At 48.9% G+C, this 19,983-nt stretch overlaps 2 protein-coding genes and 1 long non-coding RNA gene across 5 annotated transcripts in view; 2 read left to right on the top strand and 1 right to left on the bottom strand.

Moving 5' to 3' along the window:
• Positions 1-1,184, top strand: part of LOC135976852 (Fc receptor-like protein 6) — a 91,439-nt gene extending 90,255 nt beyond the window's left edge. For 2 of the 3 annotated variants that reach the window (XM_065574526.1, XM_065574523.1), the window contains one exon: positions 406-1,184. In XM_065574526.1, the coding sequence (XP_065430598.1) occupies positions 406-492 (87 nt within the window). In that variant the 3' untranslated portion in view covers positions 493-1,184. The remainder of the gene's footprint in view (positions 1-405) is intronic. The other variant, XM_065574525.1, reaches the window with a different exon arrangement.
• The window catches only part of LOC103307386 (B-cell receptor CD22-like), an 88,766-nt gene that overhangs the window by 12,625 nt on the left and 56,158 nt on the right, over positions 1-19,983 (top strand). The gene's annotated exons all lie outside the window — the stretch shown is intronic.
• Positions 16,147-19,983, bottom strand: part of LOC135976859 (uncharacterized) — a 53,816-nt gene continuing 49,979 nt past the window's right edge. The window contains exons 2-3 of the long non-coding RNA XR_010594149.1: positions 16,969-18,468; positions 16,147-16,388 (exon numbers count right to left, since the gene is read on the bottom strand). This is a non-coding gene — a long non-coding RNA (uncharacterized LOC135976859). The remainder of the gene's footprint in view (positions 16,389-16,968; positions 18,469-19,983) is intronic.

Consider the following 19,983-nt stretch of genomic DNA (forward strand, 5'->3'; position numbering starts at 1 on the left):
TATTGTCTGGCCAGGAGACTCCGCCAACGGAAAGAACTGGGGGGGAGTCAGCAGGGTAAGGGACCCCCCGTGGTGGGAATTGGGGGAGGGGCAGGAAAAGAGGCTGCTCTGGCTGTATTATGGAAAACTGGAGTGTGGGTGTGTGAAGGAAATCAACCCACTGCTCTGTGTGTGTGTGTGTGTGTGTGTGTGTGTCTGCCGCCCCCTGCTGGAGGGGCTGAGCCCTGCACTGTGTGTGGGAGGGTTGGAGGAAGCGGCTTGCTTTGTGGAGGGGCCAGAGGGGGGAAACGATTGATTTGAGGGCGCCCCCAAATCTTGGCACCCTAGGCAACCACCTAGTTTGCCTAAATGGTAGCACTGGCCCTGCCTCTTTCACACAATCTGTTTCTCTTTCTGTGTCCCCAGCAGGAAATCCCATGTGCCGGGGAGATTCCCTGCCCCTCGGACGATGCCGGCGACTATTATAACAGCCCCAAGGACTATTGTAACTGAGCACGGCCGAGATCCCTGCCTTCCGCACTCCCCTCCGCGCCGCCGCATCCTGGATCTCGATAAGAGTCCACCGCTCACGCCCCAGGCAGCGTTCACCCACCTCCATGAGCTGGGGAAACCCAGGAGAACCCAGGCATCCTGACTCCTACCCCTCCTCCCACCCCGCAGCAGAGCCCTGGGGCAGGCCCCACTTGGGCCACTGGATCTGGGCATTTCTGGGGCAGTTTAATTGTAGTGTCGATTTTCCAGGTTGCGTTGGCTTTTGGGAGGCAGGTCGGCCTAGCAGATAGAGAACAGAACTGGTAGGGAGGCGATCTGGAGTCTGCCTGCCCATGGGCAACTCACAGTCCTGCTCCGTGCCTCAGTTTCCCCATCTGTGCAAGGGGGGTAATGATCCTGCCCTCCTGTGTGTAGCACTTGGCGATCCCTGGCCGGAAAGCGCTAGACACGGGCAGGGTGTCGTTACCGACCCCACTGCTGTTTTCTTTCAGTTCCAGCCCCTTTCTCAGCTTTAGCTCAGTTTTCGTCAGGGAATTGCCTCTGTTTTGTTTCTTGTTCTTGGATAATGAAGCGGTTTTACAAACCCATCAGCTTGGGTGACTGCTGCTGGACAGGGAGGGTTTGCCGAGGGCAGGGGGCTCCGAGGCTCGAAAGCTAAAGGAAAAAATGTCGCAGCAAGCAGCCTTCCAAAGCTTTTTTTTTAGCAGATTGTGCAACCGGGAGCCAATCAGAGTCTCTGGTGGTGAATTAGAAAAAAAAAAAAAAAGGCAGAAGCCCCTCCCCCCAGTGCCCCAAAAGAAGCAAGAAATGAATAGTCAATTACATACACAAAGAAGCCAATATACGCTTGCTGGGGGCGGCCTTGGCAGCTGGCCCCTACCCAGCTCCGGCTTCCGGCCTCCCTAGGGGGCGGAATCTGGGGGCAGGGAGGCAGGACCACAGAAAGGGGCAGGGCCTTGTACTGAGGGGGAGAGCACCCCACAATTTTCTGTCTAGCCCCCCTTACCCACCCCACCCACAGTGGGAAGCGGCTGGCACCCCCCGGGTCAGCCAATCACAGAATACAATCCCACTCATTCATGTACCAGGCTCTAGTTTACATCAAAAGTAGTTACTTGTCCCTACTCCTCCATTCTTCGCAATGAGGCTTGCCACCCACCCAGGGGTGCCAGACAGGGGGCCAGGATCCCCTCACTTTATACCTGCCATAAGGGGGAGCGATGGGGGAGGGGCAGAGAGGAGCAAGCGGGGGGTGGGATCTTGGGCGAAAGAAGCGGCGTGAGGGCGGGGACTGAGGGTGAATGGGTAGCATGAGGGCGGGGTCTGAGGGGCGGGGGCGGGGCCTGGGGGAAGGGGCGGTGCAGGATAGGCAGGAGAAGGCAAACGCAATGGCGGGAACTCGGGGGAAGGGCTGAGGTGAGGGTGGAGCCTCAGAGAAAGGGGCGGTGTGGGGGCGGGGCCTCAGGTGAAGGGGAGGGGAGTGGGCGGGGCGTCGGAGGAAGGGCCTGTGACAGGTTCAGTCACAGAGACCCCCTTGGGACTGTCACCTGATGTGCTGGAATTACCTCTGAGCCTGTTTTTTACTGCCAGTTTGGGACTCCAGAACCCTGCCTCGTTGAACCAGACACACTAGTCTGCAGCAACACAGACCCAGGTCTGATCCACACCCCCAAAGCTGCAGACTTTAACCCAAAACTGCTTAGCAAGTTACCTATCTCCAGCACCGGTGCTCGACTTTGGGAGGACGCGTGTCTGGAAGTGCTGGTTCTCCTGCAGGCAGTATCCGGCTGGGGGGTCCTCAGTGGGGCACAGGAGTTTTTGTGGTTGGGGTGTCGCTGGACAACCCTGGAGGAGGTGTTGGGTCTCCCAGGGGTGGGGTCTCGCTGTGGGATCTGGGGGCTGCGGGAGGCTCCTCCGTCGGCTGGATCTCGCCGGGCGGCCTGGGGGCGGCGCCGGTTGCTCCTACGGCAGGGCGGTATCAGGTTACCTGTCAGGGAGCGCTGCCCCGGCTCCCATCCATGTTGTGCTGGATGGTCTCCATGAGGTTGCTGAGGCATCTGGTGAGGTTGCTGACTTGCGAGATGGCAGTAATCCCCCTCACGGCACGGTCCAGCGTGGGGATTCTGGAGACAGGGCTGGCTCTTTTGGTGGTGCCGTCCTGTTGGTCGGTCCTCGAGACAGAGGTCGTGCTTCCCTCGACTGGCGGTTGGTTCCCCCTTACGCCTTGTGGCTCTGGGGCGCTGGCTGGCGTGCTGAAGCCAGAGTATCAGTGGGGGTCAGAGTTGGGACCCACAGGGTGTCAGCAGAATTGGTCGTCGCCATCGTGAGGGGTCCCTTGTATGTGGTTTGATGATACTTGCATTTCTTTTGAGTCTCAAAGGGTAGGTGGCAGCGGCTATACTGGAAGGCGATCAGCTTGCTGTGGGCTTTCCGAACGTGCTTGCTGAGGGCCCCGAGGGTCTGCACTTCACGGAAGGGAAAGCAGAAAGGGCAGAGGAGGAGGTCTGTTGGGATCGGGTACTGGAGGTAAGTGTAGTCCTCTTCCCCTTCCTTACCCGCTGTGGGGCGGACCTCTGTTGTGCCTGCAGACTCGCTGGGTGGTTCCTCTCAATCTGGCAGAGTAGCGAGCTTGTGCTTCCCCTTCTCCTCAACGCCCTAGCCCTGCACCACCTCTTACCCCAAGGCAACACCCCCACCCTGCCCCTTTTCCCCGATGCCCTGTCCTGCATTGCCCCTCCCCCGAGACTCCGCCCCTGCACCGCCTCTTCCCCCAAGGCAGGGCCAGATTAACTTTTTGTGGGCCCGGCGCCAAACATATTTGTGGGCCCCCATTGGGGAAGTAGGGCATGTGATGGGGTCGATCCGCAGAGCAAGGGGCCAGTTGGGGGACAATGAGGAGCAGCGGAGTGGCCCCACTCAGCCAGCACAAGGGCACTGTTTGCAAACCCAAAACTGCTAGATGCACACTGGCCTGCCAGCCCTGCGCTGCCAGCGTTCCCCTTCTACACTGCCCCCAGCCCGGTGCCCGGCCCTTATGCCACTGCCCCCTCACCCAGAGACTTCCTCCACAGATCCCTATGCCCAGCACCCCCTGCCTAGAGGCCCCTCCGGCTACAACTGCACAGCACCCTGCACACCATACCCCCTGCCCAGCTCCCCCACCCACAGATCCCCTCCTGTCCAGCACCCCCTTCACAGTCCCACCATCACAGCTGTATGTGCCCCATATTCCGGAGGAAATTCTGCATCAAATTCTGTGCATCATATTTTAAAATTCTGATTTGTTTTTTAATAATAAATAAATGTGGAAGCTCCACCATGGCAGTGGGGAGCACAGGCCACTGGCTGCATGGAGGTGGGAGATCACCCTGCAGCCTCCCCCACCCCCCTGGGACAGGGACTTGGCAGTGAGACTGAACCTGACCCTGACACAGCACAAGGGCCAGGCCTGCCACAGAAACACCCTGGGGCCCTGCCCCTTTTGGGCCAGGCTCCCCAGATGTGGGCAGGGAGGCTCAGCCCGGCAGCAGGATCCAAGTGCAGAGGGACTTAGTGTGGGGGATCCAGATGGGGGTAGGAGGGTTCTGTGGGTGGGGGGGTAAGAGGGTTCTGTGTGTGTGGGGGTCTGGGTGCAGGCACCTCAGTGGGGGATCTGGATGCACAGGGAGGTGCCAGGTGCAGGGGCAATGGGAGTCTGCAGGGGGGACCAAGTGAAAGTGGTTGGAGCTCGGGGTGGGGTGGGGAGTCTGGGTGCAGGGGAGGTGGGGTTGTTGTACTTGAAGTACTGCACAGGATCTTTTCAGGGGGAATAAGGCAAATGCCACATTCATTGGTAACACATGCATCAATCAATACTGTATCATATGTGTAAGCAGAGTCCGGATGAGCTCTACCCTGACATCTGGTGGGGAATTATGGCGAGGGTGGAAAAGAGCTCCAGGGGCTGATCTTGTTTGCATAGGCACACCCACCCGCCTGGCAAGAAACAACAGCAACTCAAAGTGGTTACTTTGGCTGGTGTGGGCTCCCCAGTTTCTCTGTTATTGGGGCAGGAAGAATAAAGTTTTGTTACCCTGATTCTGTGAATGAAGGCCAGTGGAACTGTTGTATGACAGAAGGACTGAGTGAGTCCTTCCCCATTACCTAAGGAGCACTTGCTTGACAAGCAGCATGGGTTACACAACCCAGTGAGTTAAGAGAAAGAGGGAGGTGGATTTGTACCTGTTGGTATATGTCTTCTGGTGGTTTGAAACACCAATTGCACTAAATCCTCTTTCTGTTGTTGAACATCAGAGCTAACTTTGATTCCATGAGGAGTCTAGTGACAGTTTTTTGAGCTGAATTCACTTTGGGCCAATGGTGCATTAGTCCTGGGACTCTCTTACTGCTAAGAGCCGAAGTTATGAAAGAGCTAAAGTTATTAAGAGCTAGGATCACTGACTGCTGTATGAATGAGGGGGGTAGCCTAAAGCTATATTGCTAAGCAGCTGGTGAACCAATTTGTGGGGATGAGTGGAGAAGTGGTGTGGACCTTAGTGGGGTGGGTTGGAGCAACCCAAGGAACGGCTTGTGGAACAGCAGGAAGTGGACTGGCTCGAGTGAAGGCTGTGGTGGAACCCCATGGAGAGATGGCTGGCCTCGGATCACGTAAGGTGCTCCTTAACACCCTGCGTGCCCCCCCTCTTTTGCTGTGGGGCTGCACTGGCCAGGGACAGAGACTTTTGGATTTGTTGGACTTTTGGGACTTTGGGTGGTTGCTGGATCATCACCTCAGAGCCATACAGAGTCAATTTTGACTCCAGAAGAAGACGTAGAGGAACAGCCTGCAATACCTTACAATCTACGCTCTTGTAAGGGTTGCCAGAAGCAGACGACCACCTAAAGCAAGGCCCAAGAAGAAGCAGTAGTGAGCCTAGCGCCTGCTCCCTGGTGGATGTAAAACCGTGACTGAGCTTCCCTCAGTTGAGGTTGTCAGAACCAGCAGGGCCTTGCCTCCAACATGCGCCTCTGGTGGCACCTGTTCCTCGGCTGCTGGTGTCTTAAGGTCTGGGGAGTCCACAATGACAATTCTTTTATCCAGCAGCAAGTGTGGATGGCTCAGACCCTTAATATTTCTAATTGCTGGGTCTGCAGCCACATCCCAGCCCACTCTCAAGCTGGTGTTCCTGTCCTGGCAATCCCACTCAATTCCCCAGACCTCACTGGAGGACCTCGTCCGTTTAACAAAACATGGAACAGCAATGACACTTGGGAAGCAGTGGGAATAAATGTATCTAAATGGATAAGTGTGGTAGAGGGAAAAGGTCATTGGTGTTGGGTATGTAATGGGACAGGGAAATGGATCTGGGAAAAAGCCGTTGCCTTCGGCATATTGTGGCCAATTGTGTATGGGATTATTCGAACAAAACTAAAGAGTGGTGGGCCAGGTATGGGGTTATGAATTTTTTCTTGACCTGGGATCAAACAGAAAAGTCAATCTCATGTTCCCCCTACAGTAACCTTAGTGAAAACAATACAATCTTTCAATGCCATGCAAATAACACCACTCCTCATAAGGAGAATTACCCTGTGCCCCTTTGGAGGATATTACTCCTTTGCAGGCACCTATGTGACAAATGGGTGCAACCGACCCTTCCCGGCCTTAATAGGCCATCATTGGGTTTGTGGGGCCAAAGCTTATAGTGCGTTACCAGCTAACTGGTCAGGTATCTGTTATCCCGCCCGACTCTTCCCAGTATTCCGAGTGCTAGGGTCCTTCCCACGAGAACGCCTTCGTAATTTCAGGCGAAGAAGAAGGGACTTACCAGATGCCCAATGGTATGCAAATAACATAAGCCCCTTAACCTGGGAAGAGGCCACTGGCGGTTCCCTTATCCCACTTGGGGGAGTAATACACCATGCAAAAGGGCTCCTGAGGTTACAAGCAGTAGTTGAAATAATGGCAAATGAAACCGGAGAGAGTTTAAGAGCCCTGGCCAAAGAAACAGCGGCGATCCGACAGATGGCCGTCCAAAACCTTCAAGCATTGGACATAGTGCTGGTGGCCAAAGGAGAGACCTGTGCTCTCACTGGAAAAGAATGTTGTGTGTTTATACCTGACGACACCAATGAGGTACTAGATCGCGTTAGCCACTTAGAACAAATCGTATATCTTCCCCATGAAGAGCCGAGTTCTTTATGGAAGTGGCTAAGTAACCTGTTCAATTTCTCTGGCATAGGAAACTGATTGTTTCAGGAAGCCCTGACTATCCTCTTTGGAATCCTAATGATTTTTGTATGTTTTCAGTTAATCTCCTGTTGTATCCAGAATTGTGTAAGGTATGCCACCCAGGTGACTGCCCCAAAACAGAGTGCTAATATGATGATTTTGAATATCGCTGATGAAGAAATGGATAAAGAACAGTTAATATGTGGAACCCAGTAATTGTTGGTCATAGCGTAACTTGACCAAAAGGAGGGATTGTGAAAGAAGAATGAATTATATTGTAAAAATAGAATGGATTGAAGAAATGCTGTATGTACCTTTTTAAGCAGAAATAAGGAATGTTGAAATACAGGTGTCAGGAAAAGGAACATTAAGGCATAAACAATGAGTCTGCTTAAGCTAATGGTGGACCATTAGCCGGAGATCTGTAAAAGTTAGTAAGTAAATTGAATATGTGTGTCTAGCCTCAGGTAAACTTGTCAGTTCTGTTTTCTTTGTCCTCTTGTTAAGTTCTCGCCCTTTTTATCTGTATAAAATAAGGTAGTGTGGGTCTTGCATGGTGCTCACATTATCTGAATGGATTAGCAGAGCGCTGTGCTAATAAACAGAGTGGTCTAACAAATTGTGAGTCTTGAATCTAACTTTGACAGGAGTTAGAGGTGGGATCCACAAAGGTACTTAGGTGCCTAAGTCCCATTTTTAAGCCCCACTGAGATCCACAAAATTCCCCTTTGACTGCTGCTTACCCCCGTACGTTCCTAAACTAATTCAGTGGCGATCATGTGCAGAGGGAGTGCCCTAGGTGCCTACATTTCTGCCTGTGTGCATGTGCTGTGCTGCCTCACCGCAGGCGCTCAGACGCCGTCTCCTGTCTGTGCTCCAGACTGATCCACAAACCAGGGAAGACAGGCATTTGTCCACCTCAATTGCATGCTGGGCCTGATCAGGTAGGCATGCCCAGAGGCTGCTTACTGGATTGGGCCCATTAGGTGAGTTAACACAACAGTTGCAGGTGCTGGAGGGAACCTTCCTTTATAATCTTTAGCTTAGTGGTTATGGGATGTGGGAGACCCCCAGTTCAAGTCCCTCCTCTGCCTGATGAGGAGAAGGAATTTTAACAGGGATCTACATCGCTCAGGTGAGTGCTCTAATCACTAAGCTATAGTGTCATTTAACTTTGTCTAGCCCAATTAATATATAATGATTTAATTTAAGTTGAAAAACTTCAATAGAAGAGACTGAGGGAGCACCAGATCAGGATATTCCATACCATAGTGATTAGGGTTCTCACCTCAGATGTGGCAGATCCCTGTTCAAATCCCTGCTTCCTCTCAGGTGGGGTGGAGGGGGGGACTTAATGTCGGGGGGTTGTCTTCCACATCTCTGTTGAGTACTCTAACCACTAGGCTAAAGGTTATAAGAGGGCTGCTCTCTGTCCCTCTTTCTCCCCCCCACCCCAGCTGTTTTGTGTAAACTCATCTAAAAGTCCTGATCCAGTTGGTGGCATCTGAGCACACCTGTCAAATCAGGCCCATTCACCGCTTAGGTGGCCTAATGCCTTTCTTACCTCAGTTCATGGATCTCTAGCAGAGATAGGTGCTGAACTCTGAGAGAAGCGTGGGACTTAGGATATGCCCCTGTTGTCTGCATCTCCCGCTGGCTGGCTTAACTGGCTCCTAGCATGCTCGCTTTGTGAATTCCATTCAAAGGTGCCTATCGCTTTGCCTAGTGGCCTAAAAGTTAGGTGTTGTGACACTGATCATCCTATGCCTAAGTCCCTTTTGTATATATTAGCCTATGTACCTAAATACCTCTGAGGATCTGGGCCAAACACATTTCGATGTTGATGAGAGATATCTGGCTGACTTGATATATTATGGTTCTAGTGCTGCAACCCTTACTCAGATCTGAATTGTACTTACGCTTGTGGGCCTGTGCGATGGGGTTTCTACCCCACACAAGGCCTGGAGATGAAGATTAGGCCAATTAGGCCTTAACATTTCCTGGCTTTCCTCCATGTGCAGCCTATAGGTAAATTGGCATAACTTACCCCTTCAGGCCTTGTTTGGCGATGAACACCGCATCACAGCCTGCTTGCATGAATCTGCACCACTCAGGAGTAAAAGATGCAAAACCCAGAGCTTTTATTTGAAAGGCTATTTATCAAAATCTTACATCTCACTATGAGGGGCTTACTTATGCCAGTGCTTTGTCTCTCATTCTGCACAGACTCAGCAATATTTCCCACTCTGATGTGCAGTGGATCTCCATAGCATGACGGGGGAGGGATAGCTCAGTAGTTTGAGCATTGGTCCTGCTTTGAGGAGGGGGTTGGCCTAGATGACCTCCTGAGGTCGCGTCCAACCCTGATATTCTATGATTCTGCATGCAAAACATCAACTGCCATCCAAGGGAGTTCCACTTGTGGAATGAATGCAGGTCCATAGCAATTGGGATCAATAGTGATTCAGACTGTTGGGGAGTTGGTTTGTAAAGCATGTTGGGAACCTCAGGTATGAAAAGCAACAAAGAGTCCCGTGGGACCTTATAGACGAGAGGGCTTCCAGATCACCGCAGAACTGTATCATGTTTGTGGGGGTGGTGGGGCAAAAAGAGAGTCCCCGAGATAGGACAGTCGCTTCTGCCGAGTTAAGTGTGGAGCTGGATAAATTGACGATATTGCTGGGTGAGTTAGGGGTACCACTATTCTATCGTGGCCCCATGTGGCAGGTAGGATTTTAGACAGCTTACAGTCCTTTTTCCTTTGTAGAAAGGTGAAGTGTGTAATGTAGATCTCCTGTCTTCTTTTAGTAAAGTCCGTTTGTGTGGAGGGTTGGTTATTTATGAAAGTCTCCAGGTTGGAGAGCTCTTTTTTGATGTTTTCCTGTTTGCTGTTTGTACTCCTCCAGGTTTTTGTATATTGCCATTGCTAATATCTGTCTTCTGTCCATTTATCCTTTTATGTAGGGACTGTCCAGTTTGGCCGATGTACATAGCAGAGGGGCATTGCTGGCACGTGATGGCGTATATGACATCGGTGGACGTGCAGGTGAATGAACCGGTGATGTTGTAGCTGATCTGGTTAGGTCCTGTGATGGTGTCGCTGGTGTAAATATGTGGGCAGAGTTGACATCGAACTTTGTTGCTGGTGAGAATATGCTTAATGTTGGTGGGTTGTCTGTGGGCAAGGACTGGGCTGCCTTCCAAGGTCTGTGAAAGCGAGGGATCATTGTCCAGGGTGGGTTGTAGATCACTGATGATGTGTTGGAGAGGTTTAAGCTGAGGACTGTAGGTGATGGCCAGTGGAGTTCTGTTGGCTTCTTTCTTGGGCTTGTCTTGCAGCAGGAGGCTTCTGGGTACACCTCTAACTCTGTTGATTTGTTTCCTTATTTCCTCATGCGGGTATCATAGTTTTGAGAATGCTTGGTGAAGATCTTGTAGGTGTTGGAGCAAATGCAGTTGTACCTCAGTGTGACGTTATTGACATAAACTGGGACCATATAGATCATTGTTGCAACCAAGGTCCTGTAGTGGCACCAAATCTTGTATAAAGTGGGTCAAATGGGGTGTCTAAGACAAGGTTATGGTTTACTGGTTATGATTATGCTGTCTATATGTGTGTATCAGTTTTGTAGTTGAAGTTATGAATATTGGCTCTATACTGTCTGTATGGCAAACTTATGCTATGCTTCTGGGTGACATCCCAGAGAAGCTGGGATTAGCTCTGCCTAGCCTGCTTGATGGCCCATTAAGGACCATCAGCTATACAATGGACCCATTGAGAGAAGGCCAATATGCCTTCAGACTCAGCAAAGTATGCAGGGACTGGCCCATGTGACTCCAGGCTCCATTTTGCTGTAATTTTCCACAATAAGAACAAAGAGGTGTTCTTACACCTGGAAAGGACTATATAAGGCTGATGCCTCATCTCCATTGGGTCTTCAATCCTGCTTCATACCTCTGGAGGAACTTTGCTACAAGCTGAAGCTTTGAACAAAGGACTGAGGACCCATCCCAGCGGGGGATGTATTCCAGAGAATTGATATGAACCTGCAGTTTATTCTATCGCTGCTGCAAGCCTGAACCAAGAACTTTGCAATTTACTGTATGTAATTGATTCCATTTAACCAATTCTAGCTCTCATCTCTATCTTTTTCCTTTTATGAATAAACCTTTAGATTTTAGATTCTAAAGGATTGGCAACAGCGTGATTGTGGGTAAGATCTGATTTGTATATTGACCTGGGTCTGGGGCTTGGTCCTTTGGATCAGGAGAACCTTTTTTCTTTTACTTGGGTATTGGTTTTCATAACCATTTGTCCCCATAACGAGTGGCACTGGTGGTAATACTGAGAAACTGGAGTGTCTAGGAGATTGCTTGTGAGACTTGCGGTTAGCCAGTGGGGTGAGATCGAAGTCCTCCTAGTCTGGCTGGTTTGGTTTGCCTTAGAGGTGGAAAAAACCCCAGTCTTGGGCTGTAACTGCCCTGTTTGAGCAATTTGTCCTGAGTTGGCACTCTCAGTTGGGTTCTGCCAGAACCGCATCGTCACACTCAGTGCTTGGCTGTAGATAGTGGATTGTGTGGTATGTCCGGGATGGAAGCTGGAGGCATGAAGGTAGGCATAGCGGTCGGTGGGTTTTCGGTACAGGGGTGGTGTTAATGTGACCGTCACTTATTTGTACTGTGGTATCTAGGAAGTGGACCTCCCGTGTAGATTGGTCCAGGCTGAGGTTGATGGTAGGGTGGAAGCTGTTGAAATCGTGGTGGAATTCTTCCAGAGTCTCCTTCCCAGGGGTCCAGATGATGACCTTGGAAGGCAGCCCAGTCCTCGCCCACAGACAACCCGCCAACCTTAAGCATATTATTGGCTGTGGTGTCTGAAAGTTCCTGAGGAAGATGGCATTCACCTGAAATAAGAGAAATGGAAATAGAATATTAGAGACAGCTGAACAATCCCCATTTTACCTCTCCCATTTGCTTTTATTGTCCATGTTAATATACCCTCAACTTCACCAGCCAGCTGGATCTACATGACTCTTCAAAAGGATAAAATACAGAGCTGCCTTCCCCACAGTGAATCAGAAGAAGCAAGCAAAGAACTGTGGGTAGAGAAGAGTAGACTCCAGTATATCGCAAAGTGTTTAGTAGAGCGAACTCCACTGATTTGCATGTCTAGCTAATCTGTATTGTTCTGGAGAAGGTTGCAGGAGACAATGCCAAGGAACTGTGGAAAACTAGATCCTGTTCCCAGTCTCATAAGCATGAATAATTAGAGTCGCTGCTAATGATTGTGTTTGACAAGGGAGAGGAACTAGGCAAGGGCAGGAGAACTAGTGACTCCAGGCTTTTTAAGAGTAAAATTCATTTAATATTGCAGATAACTGAGTCTGTGATAAAGGAAACAAAGCCCTCACTCTCACACAACAGAGAAGGAACAAGATAGCATGATACAGGGTAAAGATGAAATGTGGGGGAGGGATAGCTCAGTGGTTTGAGCATTGGCCTGCTAAACCCAGGGTTGTGAGTTTAATCCTTGAGGGGGCCACTTAGGGATCAGGGGCAAAATCAGGGGAGGGATAGCTCAGTGGTTTGAGCATTGGCCTGCTAAACCCAGGGTTGTGAGTTTAATCCTTGAGGGGGCCACTTAGGGATCAGGGGCAAAATCAGTACTTGGGCCTGCTAGTGAAGGCAGCGGGCTGGACTCAATGACTTTTCAAGGTCCCTTCCAGTTCTAGGAGATAGGTATATCTCCATATTATACTTGCTAGGGGAATTCATATGACCCACATTTTTCTGTGCCCCTGCACAGAAAAATGCAAATAAAATCTACCAGGGGACACGGCCTCTTCCCCAGCAGCGTGTCTGTTCTAGCATGCATCGAGCAACCTCAGAGAGAGGGGCGGGGGGCTGGGCATGAATGCCTGCATGATCGCAGGGGGTGGGTATGTGGTATGTGCGTGAACGATCGAGAGAGAGAGAGAGAGAGAGAGAGAGAGAGAGAGAGACTCTGTTCCTCTCCCTTGCTACAACAGCTGACTGGTGTGGAAGGGTAGGGCTTTTTATTCTACACAAGGCAGTCTAGAGGCACAAATGTAATAGTCCTGCCTGAGTTAATTGATTCATTCTCTGAGGCATTAGTAGCCTGACAATGTAGTTAGTAACATCGTTAAAGTTGCTGTTGTTGGTTAATTGATCTCATTCTCTGAAGCAGAAATGTAGCAGCCTGACTGTTACAGTGAATGTTGTTAATGTTGCAATTGTTAGTTAACTCTTCCCTTTCTCAGTCAATTTCCCCAGGATCATAAAACCTGTGCAAGTTTTAAGGCCCCTACATTGCCAGAGTGATGGAAAGGAGCCTTATTATAAATGACAGTAAGGGAATCCTCAGCTAGGAAGATCTATGTGCTTTCTCACTTTATTTCTGTGCCAAAGTGGCACAATGGGGTTAGAATACAGCTCAGGATTTATTTTACTTACCCAAAAAAAAAAAAAAGACCTTTGAGGGCAAATAAAACATTTACCAAAGAGTCAATAAAATGTCAGGACAATCAGAACCAAGAACTTCCCAAAGTACCCAGCCAGGTCCAGCACAATGATTACCAAAACTGTATGACTTTCATGTGTGAAAGTCTCAACAATTTAAAATGACAGTCTACTTTGTGTGTGTGTGTGTGTGTGCTATTTTGTGTTCTGTAATGTAATTTAAATGAGAGGGTATTAGTTACCAAGTGTTTGTAACTTAACTTTCATGTGCTTAGGAAATGCTGAATAGTTATTGTGATGTTTCTGTATTGTAGTTTAAGTAAATTACCAAAACAGTTGAATCTGATGTGATTATATTGCATTACTTTGACAAATGAAGGATGCAGAATTTTGAATTTTTTTTGGCGCAGAATTCCCCCGGGGTAAAGGATATTGACTTTTGAAGGAGATGCTAAAATGAGAAGCTGTGACCAAGTTCTGTCATAGACCAGGCAGTGCCCTGAGTGATTCACCTCTCCGTAAGATCTGTATCAATCTGCTGCATTGTAAGCTCTTTTGGGCAGACATTGTATGCTGCTCTTTAAAGCTCTGATGACATGATATAAATTGGAAAGTAAAGAATCATTCTTTCTTGATGTAAATGCTAAGATGAGAAGCAATAGTTGGGGGAAGATGTCGGTCGGCCAGTGTCCTGAGGAATTTGGTGCCTCCTTAGAATGCCTGGAGCAACATAATCATCTTGTATTTACGTTTTCAGGTAGATGGCAACTCTATTCCATGCTTTACCCTGAGCTTTTACTGACCCCTCCCCGCACAAAAGAAAGATGTACCCGCACAGTAGATCTCCTGTACTCACTGAATGGAAGAGGGTCTGCTCTAAATTAAATAGTAGTAAACTCCTTTGCCAAAGCAGTAACTGAGGCTTGGTCTACACTGGGGGGGATCGATCTAAGTTACGCAACTTCAGCTACGTGACTAATGTAGCTGAAGTCAACGTACTTAGACCTACTCACCGCATGTCTTCACTGCGGTCAGTCGGCTGCTGCCGCTCCACTGTTGACTCTGCCTGTTCTTGTCGCGGTGGCAGAGTACAGGAGTCGATGGGAGAGCGCTAGGGGGTCGATTTATCGCATCTAGACTAGATGTGATAAATCGACCCCTGCTGGATCGATCACTGCCCACTGATCCCACAGGTAGTGTAAACATACCCTGAGTCTTTGAATCACTCTGCAAATATGTTAAGACTTTCCCCTTCCACTGAAGTGCAGTGATAGGGGAGAATAGGACAATCACTAACTAGATAGAAGCAGGGTGGAGTCAGGGTTATGGGAAAGGTGTATTTGCATTGCAAGAGAATGTTAACGTGAGGAGGAATGGTTGGAGCTGGTTGTTGGTCAGAAAATGCCCAGGGTGAGAGAGAATGTAGTTCTTCCTTACAATGACTGCAGAGAATATATTGTTATGTGTTTATCTTTTAGAAATGTGGTAACCATATTGTCTACACCCAAAGCCCTGCACAAACTTGGACATGCACCCTCCCCAATATACATACAGATAAAGAAGTGAAGAAATCCCAATACTCACTCAGGGTTAGAGAGTCCCATCTGTTTGAGGAAATTTTCATAAATCCCCCAGAACTGAGCCGTGGGGCGTACAGGGGCAGGCAAGGGAGAGTCACTGATCAAGTGACGCCATGCTGGAGTATTCATCCTAAAATAACATGAATGGAAAGGAAATAGGAGTATCAGGAAAGGAATTCTCTCCTGTATCTCCTGCCTCCTCATATACCATAATTTACATTAATTACACTGAATGATCCCACGACCTGGTAAAATCAGTGTATTTGTATTGCAAGAGAATGTTAACGTGAGGAGGAATGGTTGGAGCTGGTTGTTGGTCAGAAAATGCCCAGGGTGAGAGAGAATGTAGTTCTTCCTTACAATGACTGCAGAGAATATATTGTTATGTATTTATCTTCTTAGAAATGTGGTAACCATATTGTCTACACCCAAAGCCCTGCACAAACTTGGACATGCACCCTCCCCAATATACATACAGATAAAGAAGTGAAGAAATCCCAATACTCACTCAGAGGTAGAGGGTCCGGTCTGTTTGAGGAAACTTTCATAAATCCCACAGAACTGAGCCTCGGGACGTACAGGGGCAGGCAAGGGAGAGTCACTGATCATATTCATACTAAAATAACATGAATGGAAAGGAAATAGGAGTATCAGGAAAGTAATTCTCTTCTGTATCTCCTGCCTCCTCATATACCATAATTTACATTAATAACACTGAATGATCCCATGGCCTGGTAAAATCAATGTTAATGTGACTTTCTTCCATCCTCTAATAAAATATCTATTGTTTCATCAACAGAAATTTCAAATCAATTTGGGGAACTGGGCTCCCGCAGACTCCTAAATTCTCATATCAGCTAAATGGGCAAGAGAGAGGAAAAGCAGTGAGCCCCATGACTCCCTAATCCCTATATGGCCATCAGCTGTTTTATCTCACCAGCCATTCTTCTTGGTCTTGGTCACTACCAAAGGAGAAAATAAACTCCATTGAATCAGGGATGGAGTGCTCCATTACTCACGGGCAATGGATTTTCGGGAATAATCTCTTTACAAGTGATTGAGATCTTTGGAGGAGCTCTCAGTTGCCCCGTCCCCAAACTACATTGTAGAAATACCTTTGGAAGTACATTGTCCTCTTAGTAGAGCTGTTCCTCACCCCCTGCCTACCCTATAGTCCCAGTGAAATACAGAGAGCAAAGTTGAGATCACACTAAACATGTGACTGCTGCATTTTCTGTTCCTAATTCCCTTCTTTTCTTACTCTTGAGAGCATCATAAACTAGAAAAATGGGTCCCAAGCTCCAGAGGTGGGCATTCCCAGACTTTGCCAGGGTCCAGGCAGGACACACACCCCTGGCGAAGGAAGAGTTTTTTGAACAGTGCTGCATCCACATTTTCAGAAAGATGGGGGCCCTGTTCCATACATGTACCTGAAACCCTGCAGCCCCCAAAGTACTCTAACCTAGGGCAAGGAGTATGCTCATTGCCAGAATTACCTGATCAAGGATGGATCTGTCTTTTTAAAAGGTGAGGAGGCTTCATTCGGAAAGACAAAGTAGGTTAGGGGCCAAAACATAGCTGCCAATTTGGTGTGGATCCTTGGTCTGGCACTTGATGGAACGTTCATCCTAAATTAAATGGAAACAACAAAATGTTAGGAATGGGTAGGGCACTGGGAGGTGTCTATCGATTTAAGGTTGGAATACACAGTCTGTTTATTATTCTGTTCCTCTGTGTAAAATGACAGACAATATCCCAATGAGTTCCTAATAAGAGTATTTTACCAATAACCAAAGCAATTTATGAACTGTGGGTTTAAGGAATGCTGTGAACAGTAGAGGAGCTAAAGGATTGCTGACTCCAGCATTGAGCAGAAAACCTGATTTAAAAGGGTGGCTTAATGAGTTTTTGAGGCACCTAAAACTATTATTTTAGGAAAGGATCTCTGAGAGGAACCCAGACATTTAACCACTCAACTGTTAGGGGGTTCAGAAGGAGACATGCAACACTATACACTAAGCAGAGCTACCTGCAGGATTATGTGTCAAGCTGTCAGTGGCCTACATGGTATTCTGAGGCTTTTTGGCTACACTATGTGGCTCAAAGTCAGACCTTTTCCCCTGTCACTCCCCACCCCCCACTCCCCCCCAAACACACTCTGTCACTCTGTACAGTGTGTACAATGTAAAACTTTTTTTATCTTCTTACCAAGAATCCACCTTTGACCTTAGGTACTCCATCCTCCACGAATGGGTTCTGAGATCTTAACTGAATAAAAATAGATAAATGTATATTAGACATTAGGGAAATCTTCCATGCATTTAAAGAGAGATGATCGGGCAATGGGAGTATCTTGTCTTCTGAAAGTGACCAGTGCCAGGTGCTTCAGAAGGAATGAACATTACTGGGCAATTTCAAGTGTTGTACAGTCCCAGCTTCTAGCACTAGAGGTTTAGGATACCTGGAGCCTGGGGATTGAGTCTCTGACCAACTTGACTAATAGCGACTGATGGATCTGTCCTCCATGAATTTATCTAATTCTTTTTTGAACCCAGTTATACTTTTGGTCTTCACAACATCCCTTGGCAATGAATTCCACAGGTTGACTATGCATTGTGTGAAGAAGTACTTCATTTTGTTTTAACTCTACTGCCTATTAATTTCATTGGGTGACCCCTTTTTCTTGTGTTATGTGAGAGGTAAATAGTACTTCCCTACTTTGATAGGTGGATAGAGAGATGTTGTGGTGATTGGTGCTCTCTCTCTCTCTCTCTCTCTCGCTCTCTCTCTCTCTATATATATATATTTAGGATCACTGGCTAGACAAAGGATTATTATTGACTTGTGAAGACAGGACTGTTTTTCAGGTTGGTACTCATCTCATTAATGATAGGGCAAAGGAATTAATTAAACAATGAGGTGATCTCTGCAGTTGAAGATGGCCTTAAAACTGTTCCCATATCTCATACAATATCCCTCTGTTTAAGAGACTGATTAAGTCCTATTTAGGTTAAGATTCTTTCAGGCTTTTCTTTGTTAGCTTTGTTTTCATTTGGAATCCTCTAGGTTCAAAGTTACAGGAATAATCTATCTAATGCCCACTGAGAACTAGGCTGAAACCCCGGTGGCCCCACAACTCCATTCATAAAAAAACTCACACAGTTCTATTATATTGGGTACATGGAAAAACTCACTTACTTCTGAGGTCTGAATGCCAAATCTTGTATGTACCAGAAACTCAAAATTGCTACAGTATAGCACGGCACCAACTGTCTCTCTCTGAGGCCAAGTTGAGCACTGACTGTTGTTCATTGCCTCAATAGCTTTGCTTGGGCTAGAGGATGTCACAATGAAGGCTGTGGTGCAATTGCCATGACAACCAGGTGTTAACTCACAAAAAGGGGGTGATGTAGTGGCTGTTATATATGTGTGCATCCTGCCTGCCCCTGCCCTGCCCATTTGTTTATGAGTATGTGCCCTCTCTAGAGACTAGCCCAAAAAGATAAATAAAAGCTTCAAGTTTAGGGAGAACTGGTGGTAATTCTCTTTGTGCTCAAGTGACAGAGGCCTATTTTTGGAGCTGAAGATCCCGAGTTCTGTTTCCCATGTTTGGCTAACAGCCGGCATCTCTGGTGTCTGTCTGCAGTCAGCCCTGGTTCAGTAAAAGTTGTCCATCACAGAAGGTGTAGTTCATCACATGACAGGTAGCTAGAGAGAGGAGGATAGAACAGGCGAATCAGGAGATCTGGGTTCTTTTTATGGTTCTGCTTTGACTGACTGTGACTTGTAGAAATTGCTTAACATCTGTGCCCCAGGGACTGACTCCAGAGAATATTTTGTAGGGATATTAAAGATGGTACTAACAGTGATTCTCCCAAGTGACAGTGACCCCCTCATAATTTGTCCCGCACACTTTGAAATCCAACAGTTTCACCCAGTACAAAAATGTCTTGGGTCTTCTGTTAAAACTTGTAAGCTACTGTCTGTAGAAACCATTGATTATATCTAGGGTGACCAGATCACCCAAGTCAAATATCAGGACGCGGGGGGAGGGGGGAGGGTGATGCGGGCGGGGGCGTGGCGGGGGGGCGTGGCAAAAACAAAAACAAAAAAACAACCCTTCCTCCACAAGCTCTGGAGAGAGGCCCAGGCTACTATCCCGCGGCGGCCCCGGAGTGGGGGCAGCAGGCCCCAACCCCCCTCCGCCCGCTGGTGTCCTGCAGGGGAACGAATGGGGCTGTCCCTTCCCCCACTGCCATGTGCTGCTCCTGCCCTATGCCTTGGAGCTGCTCCCAGAGACTCCTGTTTGCTGTGCGGGGAGGGGAGTAAGGGGGGCTAATGTCAGGGTGTCCCCCTCCCCCCTGCTGTTGCACCCCGCTTACCCCTTCTCCATATAGAGCAGGGAGGGGACACCGGCGGAGAGAGACAGAGAGTGCTTGGGGCAGCAGCTGCTGTCTCAACTTCCTGATCCACTTCAAAAGACAATGCACTTAAGAGTGGGTCAGCTTCCTGAACGGGGCAGTGTGCATCTCTCTCTCTCTCCCACAAACAAGGTGTGTGTCTGTCTCTGTCTGCTGTGCTGTCTCCCCTCCCTCCTGTTCGTGCTGCCTTGTGTGAGAGGCTACATTAACAACAATGTGTTAACCCTTGAGGGCTCAGCCGAGTGCTAGTTTAGGGTTACCATCCGTCCGGGTTTCCTCGGACATATCTGACTTTTTCAGCTGTAAATGGCCGTCCGGGGGGATTTCTAATAAAGTAGAAATGTCCGGGATTTCCCCCTTCCCCTCATGCAGAGTGCGGCGCGGCTGATTGGACGGCTGGGCCTGATTGAAAGCTGCTCGCAGCCACTGGGGCCTCTAGCAGCCAGAGTCCCTCCCCCGCGCCCGCTCCCTCCTCCCCCGCAGAGCAGCGCCAGTGTTTGGCTGCACGTGGAGCTCGCAGCTCTCCCTCGTCCTGGGGGGGGGCAGACAAGGGACAGGGAACGGGGGGGTTAGATTGGTCGGGGGTTCGGGGGGGCTGTCAGGAGAAGGGGGTGTAGAGAGCGGTTGGGGCAGGCGGGGGACAGGGAACGGGGGGGGTTAGATTGGTCGGAGGTTGTGGGGGGGCTGTCAGGAGAAGGGGGTGTAGAGAGCGGTTGGGGCAGGCAAGGGACAGAGAACGGGGGGAGTAGATTGGTCGGGGTTCTGGGGGCCTGTCGGGAGAAGGTGTAGAGAGCGGTTTGGG

Source organism: Chrysemys picta, chromosome 20 (genome assembly GCF_011386835.1).
Source record: "Chrysemys picta bellii isolate R12L10 chromosome 20, ASM1138683v2, whole genome shotgun sequence".
NCBI classification, from domain to species: Eukaryota; Metazoa; Chordata; order Testudines; family Emydidae; genus Chrysemys; species Chrysemys picta.